The sequence below is a fragment of the Onychomys torridus genome, chromosome 1 (genome assembly GCF_903995425.1).
Source record: "Onychomys torridus chromosome 1, mOncTor1.1, whole genome shotgun sequence".
NCBI classification, from domain to species: Eukaryota; Metazoa; Chordata; class Mammalia; order Rodentia; family Cricetidae; genus Onychomys; species Onychomys torridus.
Window position 1 is genome coordinate 135,982,668 of NC_050443.1, and position 23,778 is coordinate 136,006,445.

The 23,778-nt window shown below is 44.6% G+C and overlaps 1 protein-coding gene across 1 annotated transcript in view; it reads right to left on the minus strand.

The window, feature by feature from the left end:
• Nucleotides 1-439: 439 nt before the first annotated feature.
• The window catches only part of Pcsk5 (proprotein convertase subtilisin/kexin type 5), a 427,807-nt gene continuing 404,468 nt past the window's right edge, over nucleotides 440-23,778 (minus strand). Inside the window, exons 33-38 of the mRNA XM_036173949.1 lie at nucleotides 22,679-22,906; nucleotides 19,598-19,775; nucleotides 15,984-16,201; nucleotides 7,189-7,289; nucleotides 4,880-5,066; nucleotides 440-822 (exon numbers count right to left, since the gene is read on the minus strand). Of these exons, the coding sequence (XP_036029842.1) occupies nucleotides 440-822; nucleotides 4,880-5,066; nucleotides 7,189-7,289; nucleotides 15,984-16,201; nucleotides 19,598-19,775; nucleotides 22,679-22,906 (1,295 nt within the window). The remainder of the gene's footprint in view (nucleotides 823-4,879; nucleotides 5,067-7,188; nucleotides 7,290-15,983; nucleotides 16,202-19,597; nucleotides 19,776-22,678; nucleotides 22,907-23,778) is intronic.

Genomic DNA, 23,778 nt, shown 5'->3' on the forward strand with positions numbered 1-23,778 from the left:
TTCTTAAACACAGTTGAAAGGAGAGAGAGCTCCCACCCCAGCCCCAATAACTCCCCAGTACTCCATCTTCCTGCTAGTTAGTCAAATATCAGAATTCCAGAAAGCAGCAGGGGTCTCCAACATGCAGCTTGAAAGCAGAATTCTTTCAGGTCTTCTACCCAGTCCACTTTAGAAACCATGTTAGAGAATTCAACAAATCTCACTTCCTGCGTTTCATGTCTTGACATACTCTCAAGGAAAACGCCTTTGAATTCTCCTCTTGCAGGGTCTGTTCATAGCACTCAGTGGTCAAAAGCAGCACAGCAGACTCCAGCATCCCTATGTATCATATCCAGGTTGGAAAACAAAGTTAGGACAAAACACAAACACTCGAACCTCAGCCAATGGGATGGTAGCCCCAGCAGGGCTGAGAGCCACGGGGACGCAAGGCTGGCTCTGATTACTGGTAGGAGTAGCTCTCGTCATCATACTCCAACTCATCATCTTCCGTCTCATCCAGAAGGCCATACTTGAACTTCCGGTAGACAGTGCCGTCTTGGCCCATGTAGACGATGTCGTCCTCATCATCTTCTTCGTAGTCTCGGTCCCTGTACTCAATCACCTGGTCCTCCTCCAGATAGCTGCTCCTGTAGGAGGAGTATGACACGGTGGGTTCTGCCAACTTTTCATAGCGCCCCTTGGCCACGGGTTGGCTTCGAGACTTCCTCCACACAACCACAGCGGCCCCCAGCAGCAGCAGCAGCGTGGCCCCCGAGGTCACCAGCAGAGCAATCTTGGTGTGCTCCAAGGGACTGGCCTCGTTGGCTGGAAGGATGCACTCCTCTGATGGAAGGCCGCCCCAGAGGCAGCAGCAAGGGAGAAAAGAAGAAACAGAAGTGGGAAAATCAGGTTCTGAAGTAAAGAACTTCCCCTCCATTTTTTTAAAAAAGCCTGTAAAGTGGTAGAACCATTTTTTTGTTGTTGTTGTTTTGTTTTTCGTTTTTTTTTTTTTTTTTTTTTTTTTAGGAGGCACACCACTCTACAAAAACTCAGTATGGCCCGGCCGTGGTGGCACACGCCTTTAATCCCAGCACTCGGGAGGCAGAGGCAGGCAGATCTCTGTGAGTTCGAGGCCAGCCTGGTCTAAAGAGGAAGATCCAGGAAAGGCACAAAGCTACACAGAGAAACCCTGTCTCGAAAAACAAAACAAAACAAAACAAAACAAACAAAACAAAACAAAAAAACCCCTCAGTATGTTCCAGTCCATGTTTTATAAAACCAACCAATGCTCCGAGAATGGTAAATTTAAGATCCACAAGGGACCCTAGACACCAATCTCATGAGCCAGTCTCTAAGGGTCCAGTTTTCTCAGTGATTTTTCCATTCCTGAGAAGTGTGTGTTTTCCCCTTTACCTACTGCTAAACAAAAACTCTGATTTTTCTAAGATGGAGGCATCTCCCTAACTATCTTTTAGATGGTCCTATGTGACCCTCCCACCCTTCAAGACCAGTGAAGCATACGGCCTACCGACTCTTAGTCATGTGTGGCCTTGGAAATTAGGCCAACTTGTCTGTTATAGACAAGAACTGGTTTGTGTAACAAGTGGACTTTCCAATCCATTAACCTCAACTCCAGGTGGGATTCTGGAGGCAAACTGGTTTTATAAAACATGGACTGGGATATACTGAGGGTTGTTTTGTTTTGTTTTGTTTTGTTTTCTTGACCATATGTTTGGTTTCCTTGGATATCCGTGGCACTCCCTGAGCAAGAAAAGGAATACTTTATCATCTTAAAATCCCAACTGCTATTTTAAATAGTAAGAGGTTTCTAGTGTAATTGAAATCCTTGAATTCTGAAGGCCTTCCTTTTCTTATTTATAAGCCTGTTTTCAGGGATTCACCAAAGACATTGGGGAATCAAAACAGTGTATGGCACATCTTGAGCATCTAGCTGATTTTTCTTATTTTATAGTCATTCACTTGGGCAGCATGACTTGAGCTGCTTATGAATGTTATTACCTTTTCTTTTGAATCCACCATACAGTAAGACAAAGAAAGTATGAAACTAGAGGAATAGGTATCTGCCCAGTTGGATGTACACATTTTAATACACAGTAGGCTCTTCCTCCCCTCTCTTCCCTTCTCTGCTCCCCTTTCATGTTCCTCTGCTTCTCCACAAGCACCTTGCAAGCTCCCCTACAAATAAGTAACCCCTGTCACACACACACACATGCACACACACATTCTCTCTTTTCTTTTTGCTGGTGTTTAATAGGATTTCTTTTTTATCCTAACAGGATTTTACCCATCAAGCAAAAATGTTTCCTATAAAACAACAGTATTATCATTATTGTGTTCAACATTACCAGTGTCAGCACAGACTTTCCCCTGGAGGAATTGCGAACACAGTAGAGGATAGATAAGTCTGTCTGTGGCACACAGCTCCCAAGGCAGGGGAATCTACACTGGACCTTTGGAAGTTGTTTTCTTTTCAGGGTGCCGAACGTACTCACATCTTACTATCCTTGGTCTTAGGGTGCTGGGTCAGGGTCAGCCTCTACCATTTGGTTTCTCTGTAGGGGGAAACTGTCTCAGAAACAAAGATACAAGTAACCTTGACTGTGTGGGCTCCTTATTTCTCCCCATACACACACTATGGTAATGGAACTGTCTCCTTAGCCCAAGAGGATCTGCATTTTTTTGGCAGGGTTGTCCCAGATAGCTCTTTAAGAGCATCTTAGGAACCAGGAAGACTATCAAGTTATTTCTTGGAACTGACATTTCAGAAACTGTACCCAAGAAGTTCATGCTTCTGGTTTTACTTAAGAACACTGATGTAAGGCGGATTATTGCTCTTTGCTGACAGCCCAGCATCAGATCCTGAGGGGCATGCAGATGAGGATCTGCGGAAACCAGCTGCTCCTGGTGGATAGAGGCTGAGGAAGGGAAGGGTTAGTTTATAGAAAGGAGATACCTGGAAACTGAAAGGATAAACAAAACAAAACAAAACAAAACAAAACAAAACAAGGCATACCCCTCCCCCAACCCCACACAAGGCTGGCATCAGCTATGGGTCTCAGGTTTTCTTTAATTAAAAATGGACAGAACAGGGGCTGGAGAGATGGCTCAGAGGTTAAAAGCACTGACTGCTCTTCCAGAGGTCCTGAGTTCAAGTCCCAGTATCCACATGGTGGCTCACAACCATCTGTAATGAGATCTGGTGCCCTCTTCTGACATGCAGGCAGAACACTGTATACCTAATAAATAAATGAAATTAAATAAAAAAAAGCAAAGAAAAACAATGGACAGAACAAACACAACATACACTAGTTTTGGTCGAGCATGGCACATCTGAATCCCAAGGAAATGGTCAATTTCTAAAGGAGAGACTGTATTTTAAGAGTGTGTTTTCCACTTAAAAGGGATCACTCCATTCAGAATCTGTCAATTCTGTTTTGTTTGAAGATGTACTCATTTTTATTTTTATGTGTATCAGTGGCTTGCCTTGGTGGTTCAGTGGTAAAATTCTTGCCCAGTGTATGTATGTACCTTTTGCCTGCAGACATGTATGTGCACTCCATCTGTGTCTTGTGCCTCAGTAGACTAGAAGAGGGCACCGGATCTCCTGAAACTGGAGTTACACACATTGTGAGCAGTCATATGGAAGCTCCTAAACTCGGAGCCATCTCCAGGCCCTAGGATCTCTCTAAGTTTTAATATACACGATGGGGTTGGAGATTGGAGGACAATTGAAGACTTGGAATTGTAAAGTCATTTCAGTTATTCTTAGCTTTCAGTGATAGCCCATTTCTAAAACACTTTAAGTCTCTAACAAAATGGCTCGATTTGAGCTACATTAGAATGATTCTTCAGTGGAATCAAGTCAACCAGTTCCTTTCCCCCTTTTCCTCAGGAGCAAAGATAAAAAGGAGCAAAATACTTTTATGAAGGTCAGACTCTAGACTTAGTTAAGCTGGGGGCAGTGTAGCTGTAGAAAGAATGTGGAGCTTCAGGACTGCAGTCCAACATGCCTATGCTCAAGTTCCAGTTGAGCAAGCATCTGGGGTGTGCACGTGTGTATGCGATTTTTTGAAAAGACGAAGTCCAGCCTTAAAAAACTGACGTAGCCCCAGATGACCTCAGACTTTCTGTGTTGCTGAAAGTGGCCCTGAACTCCTGATCTCCCTTCCTCTATTTCCTAAGCACTCCAGCTCATGTACACATCCACCAAGCCTGGCTCTAGATGACCCAGCCTCTTATTGCTGTGGACTTGAGCATGCTAATCCAACCTTAGGGCCTCTGTCTCTTTGTTGTTAATATGGGGTCTGTTTGATTTACAGTTTGAACCTGAGGTATATCCCCAAAGTCTTGGGGCTTGGCTGCTAGCTGATGAGCTTTTGGAAAGTGAAGGTCCTGAGGGGTGAATTATTCAATGGATGAGTTTGTTGATGGACACATAATATGATGACCTTATTTGGAGGTGGTGAAAAATAGGTGTTGGGTTTTAGGTGGAAGAAATGGGTTCCTGGGGTCATGCCCTGGAAAGACATATTTTCTCAAGCATCTCTGCTTCCTGATGGTCATGAAGTGAGCTGTGCTGCTCTACCATGTGCTTTCTGTGGTGGTGCTGAGGCTTAATGTTGCCTAGAAACAACGGAGCCAAGTGAGCTTGGACTCACATCTCTGGAACAATGAGCCGGAATAAACCCTCCTTTAAATAGTTTTCCCCAGGTATTTGTCACCGTGAAGAATAACAAATGCAACTTGTGAGCCAGGAGATTTCAAGTATAGTAGGCACACAGCAGGCACCTCATGGAGTATCCATACTCCTCTCCTGTTGCTCCCATCAGCTTTCCGAGGACATGCCATTTTCTGCGGGCTGTGCCCCGTCAGCCCTCACCTGTGGTACTCTGGCAGTCACAGCAGTCTTGGGGTCTGTGGGTGAGGGAAGCATTACAGCAGGGAAGGCAGCGGCTATCATCCACGTGCAGCAGCAGCCCCGCGTGGCAGGCGGTGCAGTTCTTGGCGCTGGGGCCCTTGCATTCCACACAGCTCTCGTGGCATTTTTTACAGTGTAACTTTTCTCCCTGCTAAGAACAGAAAAGAGGTTGCTTTTGAGAGCAGAGGTAGTAATCCGGAACTGGAGTTCTCCAATGGCTAGTCCCTCCTGTCTCTATAAACAGGGAAGAACGTGTGAGTAGTGGTGGCGGGGAGATGGGTGTTCTACGCCATTTTATCTGTGCTGGGCAAGAGACCAAACTGACTGTGGACAACTGGAGGAAACTTTTGCTGGGCCCTGACCTCTGAGACCTGCTAGGTGCAACCTGCTAGGAGAATGTCAGGCTTCTGGAGTATTTTGTTATAATGTAACGAGCCTCTACCTCAAAGACAACAGGAGTCAAGGACAAGTTGTGTTGGAACTTTGCCATATACTTTTGCAGTCATTTCCACAACGCTCCGCATTGCGAAAGTGATATTCTAGACGTCAGTCAGTTTCTACTTCCTTCTCAAAATCTAGCTCTGTTAAAGCTGGTCATCACCTTCACTTGGCAATGTCAGGAGCAGAGGAGAATGGCAGTGCCCCCCTTCTTGATGTTCTTCAATTTGGTGTGGTTCCCAGCATTTTGTATTCTGTCATCAACACATAGGTGACACCAATTTCCATGCTTTTACTTGTGTGTGTGTGTGCAGTTCTTTTCTTCTTGTTGTTATGTAGCCTAGGCTGGCTTCAAACTCACGATCTTCCTGCTTTGGCCCTCAGTCTCCTGAATGTTGGGATTAGATTTCTACTTTTTTTTTTTTTTTTTTTTTTTCTGAGATAGCATTTCTCTGTGTAGTTTTGGTGCCTTTCCTGGATCTCACCCTGTAGACCAGGCTGGCCTCGAACTCACAGAGATCTGCCTGTCTCTGTCTCCCAAGTGCTGGGATTAAAGGCGTGTGCCACCACTGCCCGGCTAGATTTTTACTTTCTATTAAGTTAGTGCTATGGTTTTCTTTGGCTTTGACTCTTTTTTATTAGTTACCTGCTTGCCTTCTGTGGTTCCTGGATTCCTGTGCCCAGACTCAGAATATAATTAGTGATTATAACTAAGACACTTAAAACTCACTGGAAAAAGAGTTCAAAGTCCACGGCAACAACTCTCTCCTTGCCTGGTGCTAGAAATACTGGTTAGGGAAAGACACCTTATCTTAAAGTGTGTGTGTGTGTGTGTGTGTGTGTGTGTGTGTGTGTGTGTGTGTGTGTGTACAGATGCATATATAGCAAGGCAGGCATGTGGAGGTCAGAGGACAACTTTTAGGAGTTGGTTCTCTCTTTGTACGTACCATGGGATCTGAGTATTACACTCAAGTTTCATGTGCAGCAAGCATTTTTACCTACTAAGCCGTATCGCTGGCCCAGAAGATACTTTCTTGTTATACATCTGTAACTTCAGTGAAATGGAAGAGGAGAGACAGAAAGGTTGGGTGTTCAGTGGCGGAGCAAACATTCGGCACCACTGAAAATAAATGCATAAAAAGAAAAAGAGGAGGGAAAATGGTTTTCTTGAAGCATTTGGGAGCACGTTAGATGCCAGTAGAGTGTTTTCAACTGTTATTGTCAAATCCTCAGAGTGTACTTCTCCCTTTGTTACTACTTCCTATCCATGTGGCAGTTAACAAATTATTTAATTTCTCTGAGCCTGCCTCTGTGAACTATAATTCTGACATCAGAATTCAAACAGAACTTATATGTAAATATGCTGATTTGTTTTAATTTCACCAAAGATGAATTTTCTTATGGTTTCAAGTTTTGAAACATAATCAGGAAGTGAAGGGATTCAGGAAATCTGTGGCTCCCAGGAAAGGCCTTACTGTAAGATATGGAGGGAGGAAGAGCAGGGCCAGCCAGCCGCCTCCTTTGTTCAGGAGTCTGCTCAGACAGCGGAAGACAAGAGTTTCTATTTCTGCTGTAGTAGGGCACTGAGCTTCCCGTGGTCACACTGGAACAGCCCCAGGGCTCAAGTTACCTCAGATTCTTTCAGTTCCTGTGACTCAAGTGGAAGCTGTGGGTCGGTAGCTTGATTATTTTATGAGGGAAAGAGATGTTACAGTGTTAAATCTCAGCTGTGGTGAGTGTAGGAATTTAGGCTGTTTTCACTTCCCAGAATGATATATAGGAATTGAGCTCCATCAGGGTGGGGGTGGGGTGCACACACCAACCCAAGGTACCTCTTCATCTCTGTATTCCCCTACTGGACATTCTGAGGTACAAATTCCTCCCAGAAGGTGGTAGCTCCACACACAGGACAAGCAATCCCATGGCTCCTTTCCTGAAAGAGAGAGAGAAAAAGAAAGAATCATATTATGAGACAGATTTCAGATTCTAACCTCTGTCTTGATGTCAGAACACTCAGGAGTAAGGACAACGTCAAGTAAATTGAAGCAGAAAGGTGATTGGGGACACTACAAGCATCTACAAGACAAAGTAAAGACTTCAGATTACTCAGTCTTCTCCACGAAACTCTCAGTCTGGACACGGAGAATTTGAGGGCAAAAGATTGTGTGTCACAGCAAAAGATCTTTGGAAAATGAGAAATCTTGTGGATGCTTCTGAAACCTGAGGGGCCAGGATGTAGCGGGTGGTAGGCCCCTGCCCAGCATGTACAAGGAAAGCCCCGAGTTCCATTTGCAGCATTGGAAGGGAACGTTCATGACTCCTTTACTTCTCCTCCTGCCACATCAAACATGTGGTTTCCCTGAGGATCCCAAACCCCCTTTCCTAGATAGTTTGAAATATGCATTATTATGTACAGAGTCTCCCTGCTATGTGGCAGGCTACCAGACCTCTCCCTGTGTGACTGGAACTATGGACTGCTCCCTTCCCAGTCTGGCTGAAGTCCAGACCCAGGCAGTGTTCTGTGGTGCCTGTTAGTCTTGGTGGAAATGAGTGACTCTCTCACATGTCCTGCTCTGATGTAAGCCCTGCACACTGAAACATTTGGGCTCTTTCATAAAGGGTGAATTTCCTGAGTGTTTTCTGTTTTTTTTTTTTTTTCCCCAAGGCTAAGAGCCTGCGCCTATTACTGCTCCTAAGGAGACTTGAGGCTGGAAAGACAGACCTTTGACATTTCCTTAAAATTCAGAACAGCTCACCATCTGCTTTTCCTCACACTGACCTCCCCTATTTTCACGCCCTCCGCCCTCCCACCCCCCAAGCCAGCCAGACAAATTCAACTCGTGCAAGGCAGGCCTGGGGTGTGTCTGTGTGAGGGGCTGTGCAGGAAGAGGCAGCTTGAGAAAGTGCAGGGCTTACAACTGTGTGAGGAGGGTGAATTATAAGGCAAATGTGTTAAAGGGACAGAGGAACTCCGGAGACACCAGCTGCATAGGTTAGTGTGTAATGCGCTTGATTCCCAGAGCTTTGGAATGCTATTCTTTTCTCTCCTCTCTCCCTCCCTTTTCTCTCTCCTCCCCTCTGTCCTCACTCTTCTTCCTTTTCCCAACAGGGTGTCACTGAGTAGCCCATGCTGACTTCAAACTTTCATAATCCTCCTGTCTCAGTCCTTCTAAGTGCTGGGCTTACAGGTGTGTGCCATCGTGCTCATCAGGCGGTTTTCTTTTGAACAACTACAATTATTGGACAGACAAAAGTGGATGAAACACAGAAACACTGCTGATTTAGACTGCCAAAATTTTCTAGAATTCCCCCCTCCTCCCCCGCCGCCACATCCTCATTTCTTAGTATGGTAGTTAATGTTTCTGAAAAATTTATACCCTTTTTTTTTCCTATTTAATTTATAGCCTAAGGTGGGGGATCCTCAAATTTCGTAATCTCTGTGTTACAAAACCAGAGTTATCACAAGAGTCACCCATTAGCAAAGGGTGTGTGTGGTATGAGAAGAAAGGTCAGCAGAGGAGATGAACACCAAGGCCAGAAGAAAATGATAGCTGGGTGAGTTCCAGGGCCCAAGCAGGAGGATAAAGGAGAATACAACATGCAGGCTTTCCCCAGACCCACCCAGTACTGCCAGTCACCCCTGAATCCTGTCTTGGGGATCCTGTGGTGATAAACTTGGGCAAGGAATGCTCAAAGCTGACACCCTTAGTTTGGTAGGGACTCTCAGGGCCAGTGGAGAAATGTAGAGTTCTTATACTGTCCTCTGATATCATAAATGACATCTCCAATCCACATACAAATGTTCAGCTACGGCTGGTGCTCAGCTTTGAGGCACCTCTGTTAAGAGACATTAGCTTACCTAATGATGGTTGCCTGGTCTTAATTAGAAACCAACTATCTGCCGCTGGATCACTGCACAACACTGATGGGTAGAAACTAGGGCTGTCTAGTTTAGCAAATGACAATAGAGTCAGTTGTTGACATCTCCTTTATTCACACTTACGTGTGGATGTGGCTAGGTGTTTTAAGTTCTTGTTTCTGTGATTTCCTTGTATGACGATGAACTGTAACCTGGAACTGTGAGCTAAAATCCTTCCTCCCCTTATTTTTTTTTTTCCACCTTAGCATCAGTTTTTAAAAACAAAACTAAGAACGAAAATTACATCAAGTAAACTGACCTGGCTTCCGGGGACCTGGTCTGCTTTGTTCATAATTGTGTGGACCAGACAAATATTTGCTGAGTAAACAAACAGATGAATGGACACATAGATCATAGGGGACGCCGGTGGAAGGCTGGGGAAAGGCTTCGGAGAAAACATACTGAGTGTCATGGAGCTGAAGTGGTCTGGGCAGAGCCAGGGGAGAGGCAGGAGGCGAGGCTGAGGCTGGTTCAGATTGACAGGAAGTCATTGTGCTTGGATCTGAAGTGGGAGGAAGAGCTATGCCATGGAGGAGGAGCCTTATATGCAGATACCAAATTCTAGACTAAAATCAGCACAGGGCTCTATCTGCTGTGTAAAGTCAATTGGACAGCATGCAGGACTGGTTGGCCACTAGGTGGCTCATACTGGGGACAGGAAGACCACTTAGCCAATTGGTACTAACTGGCAACTCATTGTGAGAGTCCAAAACCAAGACTAAGTCCAAACTAATCACACACACACACACACACACACACACACACACACACACTCCTCACACATGCACACTCCTCACACACGCACTCACACATGCACACTGAAAGAAAAACAAATATGTGCATGCACACACAGAACCCCTAAACTTGATCACACTGGTCTTTGCTCAATTGCCCCAGGTGTTGGGTATTTTGGCCCCCAAGAGTACTAAAGAACTCCAGGTTTTTGAATTAGCAGAGTGAGGTTGGGAAAAAATTTAGTACACAATCTTCTAAGAAAATGTTTAACCCTTAGTAAATCATATACATAAAAATAAATGTAGAGCTAGAGAGATGGCTCAGCAGTTAAGAAGAGTAGCTGCTCTTCCAGGGGATGGGGTTGGTTGCTCCTAACCTCTGTAACTCCAGTTCCAGGCTATCTTAAGCTTCCTCTGGCCTCTGTGGGCACTGCATGCACTTGGTATACTGGCATACAGGCAGGCAAAACACCCATACACATAAAATAAAAATGCATTGCTGAACATGGTGATGTATGCCATTAATCTAAGCACTCAGGAAGCAGAGGCAGGCAAATTCCTGTGGGTTCAAGGCCAGCTTGGTATACATAGTAAGTTCCAGTCCAGCTAGAGCTACATATTGAGACCTTGTCTTAGAAGTAAGTAAAACTCATATGTGAACTTAGGTTCTCAAATAACTTTATTACATTCTAAGCATACTGAGATGAGAAAACAAATACCAGAGAAAACAACAAAAAGAGATTTAGGCTAAACTATCCAGATGATGTTTCTTTGACCCAGAAAGCTAACAAAAATGTCGGGATCAAGCACTTGCCTGCACTGCCAGGACAGGAAGTGGGCAGTGGCAAATGTGAGCTCAACTTTTCTTCCTTCCTTCCCTCCTTTTTTCCTTCCTTCCTCCCTCCCTTCCTTCCCTCCTTTTTTCCTTCCTTCCTCCCTCCCTTCTTTTCTTCCTTCCTTCCTCCTTCCCTCCCTCCCTCCCTCCCTCCCTTCCTTCCTTCCTTCTTTCTTCCTCCCTTCCTCCCTCTCTCTTTTATCCTTTCCTCCCTCCCTTTCTCCCTCCTTTCCTTCCTTCCTTCCTTTCTTTTTTTTTTCCTCTTCTTCATCACCATAACAGGAAATAAAAGTGTTTTACAAGAGCCTAGAACCAAAGGCTCAGGGCTTAAACAGGAGTTAGGGAGGGCTCTGCTGTCACAGACAAGTCTTTGCCTCCTCTGCTAATTGGTTTGTTGATGTGATCTGTACTTCCAAGAATGTCACCTCTGGGAAAAACTGACTGCCCAGTCTGGATGGTGTTTCGGTGGTAGACATGGGTGAGTAAACTGAGTAACAGGTTTTTATTATTTATTCATCTAAAGACTACTCTTTATATTTAAATATTTATTTTTTTACACACAACTAGTCTTTAAAAATGGTGATGAAGTCTTTTCCTATTCAGATCCCCTTAACTTCAGTCTTAATTCTTATCCACACATTCTCGAGTTTAGAACCACCTACCACTTCAAGGATCCACTCAGCATCCACCCAGTATACCACTTCCTATACATTCATTTCCTTATTCGATACTTAGGAGCACTCAGCAAGTGTTATATTAAAAAGTGAGAGCAGGACTGCAAAATGAATGTCATGTAACCACAATCATCCTTGCTCTTGCTAGAGGGGTCCACAGTTGGAGAGATGGACGTATTTAATTAAAATGTAAATGTGAAGCTGGGAATAAACCCTGTGATAGGTAAGTTTACCTTTACTTGACTGAAGTAAGGATGCAGGAGGCAGAGGAGGAGGGAACACACATATAACTCTCATTCATGATGAGCTCAGGATGAACATTCTAAAGCATACAGATAAATCAAAGCTAAGGAAAGCAAGAGGGTGCCGGGCCGTAGGTGAGCTGGCAGAGTACTTGCTTAGTATGTGCAAAGTCCTGAGTTCGATCCCCATCATCTCATGACCTGGCTATGCTGGTGTATGCCTGTAATTCCAGCAATTTGGAAAACGAATACAGGAGAATCAAAATTTCAAGGGTATCTTCAGCTACATTTTGCTTGGAGGCAAGGCTGTAGAAACAACATTTGGAGCCAAGCATTTTTAAGTTTGAAAAGAGGAATTATTTACTTAATATGCATTCATTTCCTTATTCAACATTTAGGGAGCACTTATCAAGTGTTATATTAAAAAGAGCAGGGCTATAAATGAATGTCATGTAACCCTGATAATCCCTGCTCTTGCTGGGGGGCTCACAGTTGGAGAGATGTGTGGTGGTATTGTGTTCTCTGAAATATTGTGCACCCTAATAAACTTATCTGGGGTCAGAGACAGAGCAGCCACAATATTAAACATAGAGGATAGGCAGTGGTAGCACACACCTTTAATCCTAGCATTCCAGAGGCAGAAATCCATCTGTTCAAGGATACAGCCAAGCATGGTGACTCACGCCTTTAACCAGGGAGTGATGGTAGAAAGCAGAAAGGTATATAAGGCATGAAGACCAGAAACTAGAAGCATTTGGCTGGTTAAGCTTTTAGGCTTTGGAGCAGAAATCTAGCTGAGATTCATTTAGATGAGGACTCAGAGGCTTCCAGTCTGAGGAAACAGGATCAGCTGAGGAACTGGCGAGGTGAGGTAGCTGTTGCTTGTTCTGCTTCTCTGATCTTCCAGCATTCACCCCAATACCTGGCTCTAGGTTTGATTTTATTAATAAGAACTTTTAAGATTCCTGCTACAGAGATGGGATTACTTGATTAAAATGTAATGTGAGCCTGGGAATATAACTCCATGGTAGGGAGTGTGCCTGCCTAGCATACATATGGTCCTATGTTTAATTGCCAGCACTGGAAAAGGGTCACATAAGAAGCTTTGGTGAAACACTGAACTACAGAATTGGGATGGATAAAGAAGCCTGCCAGGAGGACCAAGACGAGCTCCCTAAGATAATGCTCAAGGGGGTCTCAGAGTCCCCAGGGTTTGTTCTTGAGGAAGGGGAAGTAAATTGTAGGGGGGACATGTGAGCGAGTGGCATATTGGGTAGCTGCTGAGTGGGTCCATGTAGGGGTAGGTGGTTCTTGGCTATGTGTGAATATGTGAATAAGAGTTAAGACTGAAGTTAAGGGGATTTGAATAGGAAAAGAATTTTATCACCTTTTTTTTTTTTTTTTTTTTTTAAGACTAGCTGTGTTTGGCTTTACCCTGGGTCTCTGTGATATCTGTATCTGGTTCTTGGTCACTCAAGCAGTGTCAGATATGGGTTCTGTCTCATGGAATGGGCCTTAAGTCAAGTCAAACATTGGTTGAGCACTCCCACACAAATTCTGTGCTGCATTGCCCTAGCATATTTTGCAGGCAGGACAGATTGTAGGTCAAAGGTTTTGTGGCTGGGTTGGTGTTTACGTTTTTCTTTTGGTAACCTGCAGAGTACCTACCTACACTGAAGATGCTAGGATGTAAGGACGAAGGTTCTATCTAGGCACCAGTTTAACTTCTTCATGTTCAGTGCATTATGAGGGTGATGTCCTTGGCAACAGGATCTGGCTATCAGGTGGTTGGCCACCCATTATCTTGGCAACAGTCTGAGTTGTTTGGAGATTTCTGTGGGTTGGGACTTCATCTCCCACGTTATTAGGAGACTTAATTAGGATCACCTTTATATATTTTAGGAGGTTTCCTATGGTGATATTTTATTTGTGCTGAAATGTGATTTTATTTGTATGCTAATAAATAAAGTTGCTTGGAGATCAGAGGTCAAAGCGAGCCGTAAGCATAAGGGCAGTGGCAGCCCATGCCCTTAATCTGATCACATGGCAGGCAGAGTCTCTGTGTGGTCAAGGACACAGCCAAGCCTGGTGACAGGAACCTTTAATCCCAGTACCAACCATAGAGACCTGGAGGTCTGTTTAGACAGGCAGTGATGAGGAAGTCATGTGGTTGGGTTTAGAGCCAATGAGAAGGCAGAACAGAAAGGCAATAAAAAGACAAGTCAAACAGGAAGAAGCTCTCTCTCTGGGGAAGCGACAGCAGCGAGGTGGTAAGATAAGGTAGTCGTGATTCTCTGATCTCTTTGTTTATTTACCTCTGTATTTGGCTCTGTGTTTCTTATTTACTAAGACTGTTTAGAATTTCGTCTATAGTTTCCACTACATTAGGTTTTCATACCAGCCCTCAAATGGCCCTCAATCCCAGAGGTGTCTCCCCACATCCCATCTCTCAACCCTATCTCCTCTCCCCTTTCCCACCTGATTCCCCACCCCCCCAGTCCAACCATAAAATCTATTCTATCCCTGCCTCACCCCTCTCCAGCAATCACCTTCAAAAGTGGAAGCTGGATGGACGAATGCAGAAGAGGATGACACACACATCGTGTGTTTAAGGACATGTGTTTAGTCCTGGGCTACATCGCTACAGGTGGGATAGCAGCATACGGAGGGGAAAAATAGAGAAATATGTTTGTTCTATACTTGCATGCAATGTCCTTATTTTGTTAAACTTAGGATAATACAAATTAACATGATGCCAACCCACATCCTAAGGACTGTTAGAAATGAAATGTATCTAGAAGGCCTGGGAAAGCCAGGGCTGTTTTGAAAAGGAGAAGAGGAATGTGTACTTCCATCCTTCCATGGACTCATTGTGACCATCTTTTCTGGCAAGATGTAGAGAAATGAGTACACTCAAGTTTCCGCATGGCTGTGCTGGGATAACATGCAGGGGCGCAGGGTGGTGGGGGTGGGAAGGCAGAGGGCCCTAGGGACCTGCCAGCGGCTTCAAAAGGCCTGATAGAGAATTCTGGGCGTGTAATGAGGATAGTAAGACTCCAGAAGGACATCTAATGCCAGGGATACTTAGGACAGGGTCCACAGGTCTTGAAATGCAGCTGTGTCATGGGTAGGTGTGTTCGGTAGAAGGTAAGGGACAGGGTAGAATCAGGAATACCATCCAAGTGCTGCCCTGAGCAATGGTTGAATGGTGGTCCCACCGACATTGATTTTATGATCTCTGACACAGCAGACATCAGGAAAACAACACTGGAGCTTGAGAGAGCTTGAGGCAGATGCCTTAGGTAGTTTTTATTTATTTATTTATTTATTTATTTATTTATTTATTTATTTTTGAGACAGGGTTTCTCTGTGTAGTTTTGGTGCCTGTCCTGGATCTCGAGTTGTAGACCAGGCTAGCCTAGAACTCACAGAGATTTGCCTGGCTCTGCTTCCTGAGTGCTGGGATTAAAGGCGTTAGGGAGTTTTTAAACTGATGAACATAACAGATTTCCCCAGACAGGTGCAATCAGTGGTGTTACAGTTTGAACATGAAATGTCTCCACCAGCAGGCTCATGTAATAGGGGTTTGGTTACCTGAGGACAGACTCTGGGGAGGCAATTAGATCTTGACTTACTCAGTGGATGGATCTCGTGATGGATTCATAGTCTAATGACATTCATTGGAGATGGTGCAAAGTAGGGTCAGTTGGGGGAAGTAGGGCACTTGGGACCTGCCCTGGAAGTATGTTTCTGCTTTTTCCCCCCTTCCTCATCTCCATTTCCTGTCTGCCAGGAGCCGATCTTCTCTACTCTATGACATGATCCTGCTGCCAAGATGTTCTGCCTCATCACAAGCCCTTAGCAGCACAGTGAGCTGATTGCAGACTGAAGCCTCTGCAGCCATTAGTGGGAACAAACCCTTCTCCCCTTAAGCTGTTTCCCCCAGGGATTTTCCACAGTGATGAGATCATACAGGAAGGAAGCTGGAAGAAGGACTAGAACAATGATCCCTGCATTGGCCTGGACAGACTGGAAACCTGAAAGGCAGCAAGGCTATTGTAGAAGCTGAGAGTGGAGAGAGTGTGCTAATGCTGGAGAGGCCCGAGGAGAGTTTGGGAAATGGGGGCAACCCCCTAATATGGTAAGAGGGGGAGAAGGGCAGAACCGGAAGGAAAACCTCTCAAATTTCCATTTTCACTTGCAAAACACAGGCATGTTCTCACCTTCACATTTGTCACAAGTTGGGTGGCACCTCTCACAGGTCTGTGCATGTTGATCTGCATAGTAGTGCTCTGGGCAGGTGCGGTGACACTGTCCCTTGGAGCGTAGAAGAAAGAAAAATGTATCGCAAGACTGGCAGTCTGTGGGCCGTGGGCCCTGGCACGCCTTGCAGCTCTTGTCACATTTCTCACACCGACCACTGGTGCTTTCTCCATAGTATCTGAAACCAAGGGGGAGCGAAGATAGATACAGATAAGTTCTCAGTATCTGGGGAGATTGGCAGCTGGACACCAAAACCCAGGTGTGCACAAATCCCATGTAAAATGGCAGACTATCTCTACATTCACTCTACCTTCTCCTTTATGCTTTTAATTCTCTCTCAATGGTTCTCAGTGTGGTATAAATGCTAAGGGAATAGCTGTTATGCTATATTGGCTCAGAAATAATGATAAGAAAAAACCCCATGTGTTCAGCAGCAGATGCATTGTTTTTGAATAGTTCTGAGTATGGAAGCCAAGGATATGGAGGGCTGAATGGGCTTGAACTAAGGGCTATGTCAGACAGGGTTCACTCACTGGGTTGGCCTCTTCAGTCTCTTCACTCAATGTTCCTCATGGAATCATTGCCAAAATGCTAATGAAGCTAGTGAGTGTGGGTTCTCTTCCCTGTACACTGAGGGTTACAGCATCCCCAACTCTGGCTGTCTGTGAACATGGAGCTTGGAAGCACCTATAAGGCCAAAGTCACACATGGTGATGGCTCAACAGTTCTCTACGATCACTGCCACTACCTGTGAGGCACACCCTGGGTGGAAGAGCTTTCCTTTCCTTTCATCATCATCATCATCATCATCATCACCATTATCATCATCGTCACCATTATCACCATCATCATCAACACTACCATCATTTTGAATATACTGAATCTCCTATGTATAGTCAGACTAGACTTGAACTCTTGTCATAGTCCAGGATGGCATCAAATTTCATAGCAAATATCTTGCCTCAGCCTTTCAAATGCTGTAGGACTTGTTGGGAGCTGTGCAGCCTAGTTTTGGACCAGTATATGAGTGCTTGTCCAATGAATTTCCAGATGAGGCAAAAGCCCACGGGGACAGTCTCATTGGGCAAGGGCCAGTGGACTTCAGGACATTGCAGAGTATGCTGATGGAACCTCACTGCCTGCAAGTCCTCTTTTTCTAGTAATATTGACAATTCTCTTGGTGATTTTAGTGTCATTTCGTCAATCATACATGGGACAGATGTGACCATTCCTGAAAACCCCATTTTTTTTCTTGAATAGTTTTCCCCTAAAATTCTTTGGGAGCTGATGCTTCTCAGGTTTCTTGTCTGGGGATGCCAGCTGTCACTTCTGACCCGGGAGCTGTTCTGATTCAGCACTGACAGGATTGGAGGCAGATCACCCCGTTTCTGTAAATATGTTTTGAGCAAGATGGTTGTCCTTGAGAATGTGCACCTATGCCAATCACCTTTTAGTTTTGTAAATACAGGATGCACTTGGCTCAATACTTGGTCAAGCTATCAAAATGATAAGTGTTATTTTGGTTTAAGGATGTTTTAATGTAAACGTTGGGAAAAACACATTTGACATGTTTGGTTTTGCTGGAGGTTGATGTTGGAGGATGGACAAACATGCTTGTTTTTGGTGTATAAGTAAAGACGGCGGGCGCTATTTGGGCTGGTAACTTGTGTGAAACCATCCGATGGTTGGACGAGTCATGTCTTCACGCCTGTGCCTCATCCCCACCTCAGGACCTGACCCCAGGCTGCAGCAGGACCCTGGTAATGACTTCATGCCTGTGCCACTACACCCAGCTCGCAAGACAATTTAAAATGTACCTCTGAATAGATCTTCTGATTTCTCAGTTTGGAAACATTTTGAAATATGAGGTCACGTGATTGATGCTTGTCTTTATAAATAGATGTAAATCCCTTTAAAAAGATTTTTGGAGAGTCAATATACTAACGATAAGGACCATTTATTAAGCTCTGCTGTATGCCCAATGATGCCCTAGGGACTTCAGAAATATTTCATCCTATTGACCATGAAAATGAGAGAGCAGAATGTGATGGTTAGGAACTTAGGCTCTGGAACAAGTGTGGGTTCAAATCCCAGCAGTACCGCCTAATGAGCTGTGTGCCCTCGGGTGGGTCACTCCATGTCTCTGTGCCTCATATTCCTTACTTGTAACTCATATTACTAGCACATCAGTCAAACACTAGAAAGTTGTTATACTGGTGACAAAACTCTATACATAGTGTGTATTTGTATTAGTTGTGGATTTTCAAATTCTCACAGCATACCTCCTGAGTTTATATATTACCGTCCCAATATTATAGATCCAAAAACATGACTTAGAACATTCAGAGAATGTACTTAAGGTCAAATAGGAGATAGTACGTAAGACCTCATCTGTCAACCCCAATGAAACACAACAGTGTGCTTGCTGCAGGTGAACAGATACCTTCCAAATCAGATCAAAGTCTTGAGGACATGGGCAGAGGTGGTGTGGCTCATGTCTGCCTCTCCATGATCCTTGCCTGGCAGGATCATGTCATCACTAATGCATATGGCTAGTACTTGCCCCAAGTCACTGAAGAGTTGGTAGCACACATGAAATGTTTTTCTTCCAGGAACTGAACTTTCTTTTTTCATGAGAAGATACCAGGACAAGGACAAGCCTTTGAAGTCTAAAGTATGGCCTTTAACTTGGCTAATTCAGACACACAAAGGTATTCTTATACTAACCTGTGTGGACTATGTGAGTGAACGAATGAGATATGCAGAAACATGAGCCAATATATAGGAAATAAATGAAGCATGCAGACATCACTTAGGGCCGAAGAAAGGTGCTCATTGGAGTGAAAGCACCCAGGGGAGGTCCTTCAGTTTGGCTCTGGAAGCTCTCAGGGTCCTGGGTTACTGATTGGGAAAGAGTGGGTGGGGTTGTGGAATGCTGGAGAGGGCATGGCCCCATTAAACTTTCTTCCCAGAGGGCTTGTAACCTGATATACACACCAGCAGTTGTTCTTAGCAGAAAAATAACCAAGTTCTTATTCACAAACTGCCTTTATTTTAGCATTTCTTATCAATGTCAAGGTTGCTTTTAGAACCAAAGCAGATTGTTTGTGGAGGTATGTCAGGTTGCAGAGTCCATGGAGGTGTAAATGGAGATGGTAACTGAAATTGTTCCCTTTGTGCCATCAATGTCCCACCTGTACTGCTTAGACTTTCATATTAACCCTGAATCATATCACATCCCAAAACTGAAGAAAAAGAACCTCTACTAATGCATGTGGGTCATTCTGAGAGGAGGGACCGCACTGCACTGCAACCACACATATCTGTAGATTGTTGGTGAGGCCAGGTCCTGAGGATGGTTAATCACTTGGTCTGATGGGACCATCTGGCTTAGTGTGTTCTCTCACTGGAACACACTATTTTTCCCTTTTCTCATCCTTCTCTGTGGCCTGGCTCATATTTGCTCCCTGCTAGCAGGGAGGCTTTACTATGGCTCTCCTTATTCTGAGCCCTCCTTTCCTCAAAGGCAAATGACTTGCCATCTGGAGTGGCTGCAGGATGAGAAGGTCCTTACCCGTCCCTGCATTGCAGCAAGCACTCTTTGCCCAGCTGGAACCAGCCAGGTCGGCAGGAGCGGCACTGCATGCTGTGTGGTCCTTCACAGGTCCTGCAGGAGCTGTGGCAGAGCACACATCGGTGGCTGTCCTTATCAGTGTGGTATCCTTCTGGGCAGCTTTTCACACAGGTCGTGTCTGTGAATGAAAGAAAGAATGTGTCTTGATAGAAAGCCTGACCTGTGGCTCCCACACATCCCCTCTTTGGTCAAGGAAGCATTGCATGAAGAGATGAGGCCCCATGGGCTGATTGACATCAGTGAAGACAGAGGTCGGCATGGACAGGCCACAAAAGGCAGAATAGAAAGTGCAGGTTGGGGGCGGTGGCAGCTGGGGTTGTTGGGTACCTCTGCTCTATTTTTCTGTCATAGCTATAACACTGACCACCAACTTTGTGGTTTTAAGACAGGAACTGATCATCTCACTACTACAGAGGCCAGAAATCTAAAATGTGTGTACAGAGCTGCATTCCTTTTAGAGGCTATGGGGTGGGGCACCTGTTCCTCCCCTGTTCACTTTTAGAGGGCATCTGTGTTCATGAGCTCAGGAACCCCTTCTCTTGAGGGCGGTATCCTCTCTGTCCCTCTGATCCCATCAACACCCACCTACTTCTAATTCTACTCTCATCAGACCTTTGTGATTATGTTGGTCTTGTCTGTTTACGTCAGGATAATAGCCCCATGCCAAGATCTTTCGTTAAGTACATCTACAAAGTCCCCTTTATATATAAAATATATACCTGCAGGATTGAGAGATTAAGTTGTGACATCTTCAGGAAGAGCCTAATTAGTCTATCACAGTCTTCCGAAAACTATCTTGTTTATAAATAGCCTGTTTCTGGTGGTGTGAGGCAGGAAAGGGTGAGTGTGAGAGGATCAGGCCAGGGCAAATCCCCTGCCCCTGCCTTTGGGAGCAGCCTCTGTATAAAGGCTTAACTTTAAATTCTTTTACATTCCCAGATTAAGGGAAGATCTTCACTAATGTCATGGCTTCCTCTCTGTAAGAAGGTATCTGAGGTGACCCCAGATTGGTCATTACTAGAAGATAATATCCTAACCCGTGAGATTGTGTGAGAGATCCAGTCAGAAGGGCTATTTTTATGAGGAATAACTTCAAGAAAGGAGGTTTATTAACCTAAAATTGGCAAAGAAGACGGTGTTTCCAAGTGTCACCTATTGTGAGAGGCCAGCATGGTATTGAGGATGGGTGACCCCATATGTAGCAGGGAGATTCCAATGCACTTGCTGATGATATCTCACCAAGAGTGGGAGGCTGGCCACCTATTTTTTTTTTTTTTTTTTTTTTTTTTGGTTTTTCGAGACAGGGTTTCTCTGTAGCTTTGGAGGCTGTCCTGGAACTTGCTTTGTAGACCAGGCTGGCCTCGAACTCACAGAGATCCACCTGGCTCTGCCTCCCAAGTGCTGTGATTACAGGCATGTGCCACCACCGCCCAGCATGGCCACCTATTTTGTACTGTGATTGTCTCCCTCTGAGCTCTATTCTTCTGACTGGAAGAACAATGTTGATACTTTCTGGACTTCCATGTATTCATCTCTTTTAAATTAGTCAATCAATTGATTGATTGATTATTTTTGAGACAGTGTCTCATATAGACTGGCCCCAAACTTCCTATAAAGCTAAAACTAGCTAAGGCTAGTCTTGAACTCCTGATCTTCCTGTCTTCACCTCACAAGTGCTGGGATGACAGATACATGCCTCTGTGTCCTACCTTTTCACTTTTTGGAAACAGGGTCTTGCTATATGTAGTCCACACTGGCTTTGAACCTGAGATCCTCCTGTCTCAACCTCTCCAGTAGTAGGATTATAGGCATGTACCACCACACCTAGTCAAAGTGATTAATTAGCCAAAAAATACTAAATCAAGAGGCAACTATGACAATAGTGGACTGGCTACATGATTAGGGTGTCTGTGAGCAGACTTCTCATTACTAAGGAGTCCATGGAGAAACTGAATTATCTTGAGGAGAGGATCCACATGAATACTACTGATGAGAAGCAGGTGGATATCACACTACTCTAAACATGGCTCTCAACAGATATAAGCTACCTCTTTTGGCTGAGAAAGTACACCCACCTTCTAGTCATGAGGCAGCCTCTTGCCAACGCAAAAGGAAGACTAGGGACTGAATTCTTTTAACGTGTCCACAGCATAAAGTACAGAGACAAGCTGTGTTCCAGACTGAAGGAGACTACAAGATGTGAAAGGTAAATGCATGTAGACCTTATCCTAAAACCTGTCCTAAAGGGGAGCTGGGACCATTTAATATTAACAGTATATTAAAAAAATTAGACTTATTTATTTTGTTTTATGTATATTAATGTTTTGTCTGCATATTTGTATGTGTACCACATATGTGCCTGAACCCACAGAGGTCAGAAGAGGGCATCAGATCCCCTGGAAATGGAGTTTCAATGATTGCGAGCCACTATGGGTGCTGGGAATCAAACCTGAGTCTTCTGCAAGAGCAACAAGTGTTCAAAATCACTGAGCCATCGCTCATTGTATCAATGCAAATTTATTAGTACTGACAATGTCCTGTGTTATGAAGAAATTGTCCCTGTGCTAGGAAACATAGAGCAAAATGTTCACGGGAAAGGGACTGAAATGTGTCTAGCTTATCTTTTAATGTTTGAGAAAAAAGATAGATTGTGGATTAGCAAATGCATGCACATGGGAAGGGGGGATGATGGTTAGTAGTGGAGCAAGTGGGCAAAGGGCAGTGTGTTCCTTGGACTATCCCATCTTGTCTGTTTTCTGTAGGTATGAAAAAATGTTAATGAAATACAAAGAAAAATTAAAAAAAAAAAAAACAGAAAAAGTTAACAACTACTGGGCATCAGACATCATCTCCTGCAGGCTTTCTCTCTCTCTCTCTCTCTCTCTCTCTCTCTCTCTCTCTCTCTCTCTCTCACACACACACACACACACACACACACACACACACACACAGAGAGAGAGAGAGAGAGAGAGAGAGAGAGACAGACATTATGGCTGGCTTTGGACATGTGTTACAACTCACTAAGAAGAAGAGTCTCTCCGGGGCAGGTGTAGCACTGGTTCTCGGCTGGTCCTGAGCAGCGGGAGCACTTCCTGTGACATGGCTGGCACCTGTGAGCACCTTCATCCCAGTACTCTATGGCCGCACATTCCTTGGGTGCTGTGCAGACCTCATTCACTTTTGTCATGCCTTCCTGACAGGTCTGGCAGGTCCAAGCTGATGAGCAGGATATACAAAACTCAGGGCAATCTGCAGGTATGGCAGTCAAGAAGAGGGTGGTGGGAGATGGTTAAGTCAGTGCTGTGGGATAATGCTTTTGTACACTGGTTTAATAAAATGCTGATTAGCCAGTAGTCAGGAAGGAAGTATAGGCAGGATAAGCAGACAGGGAGAATTTTGGGAAGAGGAAGGCTGAGTTGGGAGATGGAAGTCTATCCAGGGAGCAGCATGTAATGGCACACAGATAAAGCCACAGAAAATGTGGTGACATATAGATGAACAAAAATGGACTGAGTTTAAGTGTAAGAGCTAGTCAGTAGGAAGCCTGAGCTAATGGCCGAGCAGTTTTAATTAATATAAGCCTCTGTGTGTTTAATTGGGTCTGAGTGGCTGTGGACTGGGTGGGACACAGGAAAACTCCAACTGCAAGTCAGGGACATTCCTTTAGGAAATGAATTCCTTTCTTCTGGAGACTTCTAGGGCTTTGTGCCAAGGATATGGGGACAGGGTCACCCAATACTATGAGCAAGGTTGTATACCAGTATGTGGCCTTTTCACCATCATAGTCTCCATTGCCATGGTCTTTCCCTCATCTCCCAGAAAACCTCTAGCTGTTCACTAGTAAAGCAGTTGTTAGAATGTATTATAATTGCCCAACAGCAAAGGCCTCTTTGGTGCTCATTGTAAATGCACAGTGCTGATGTGAGAGGACATGCATACACCAGGCAGTTGCTTGTCAGATGTGTTAGACAATCAACAAAGATCAGTTTACTCTTAGAGGTTCCAGTGCTCATCAGGCCCTCTACTTGTAATCCTATTTTTGCAGACATGTGCAGGTTTCTTCCTACAGTTATTGCTTCCTCTCTTTCCTGGAATCTTCCAGAACATCTCTCAAATTTCAA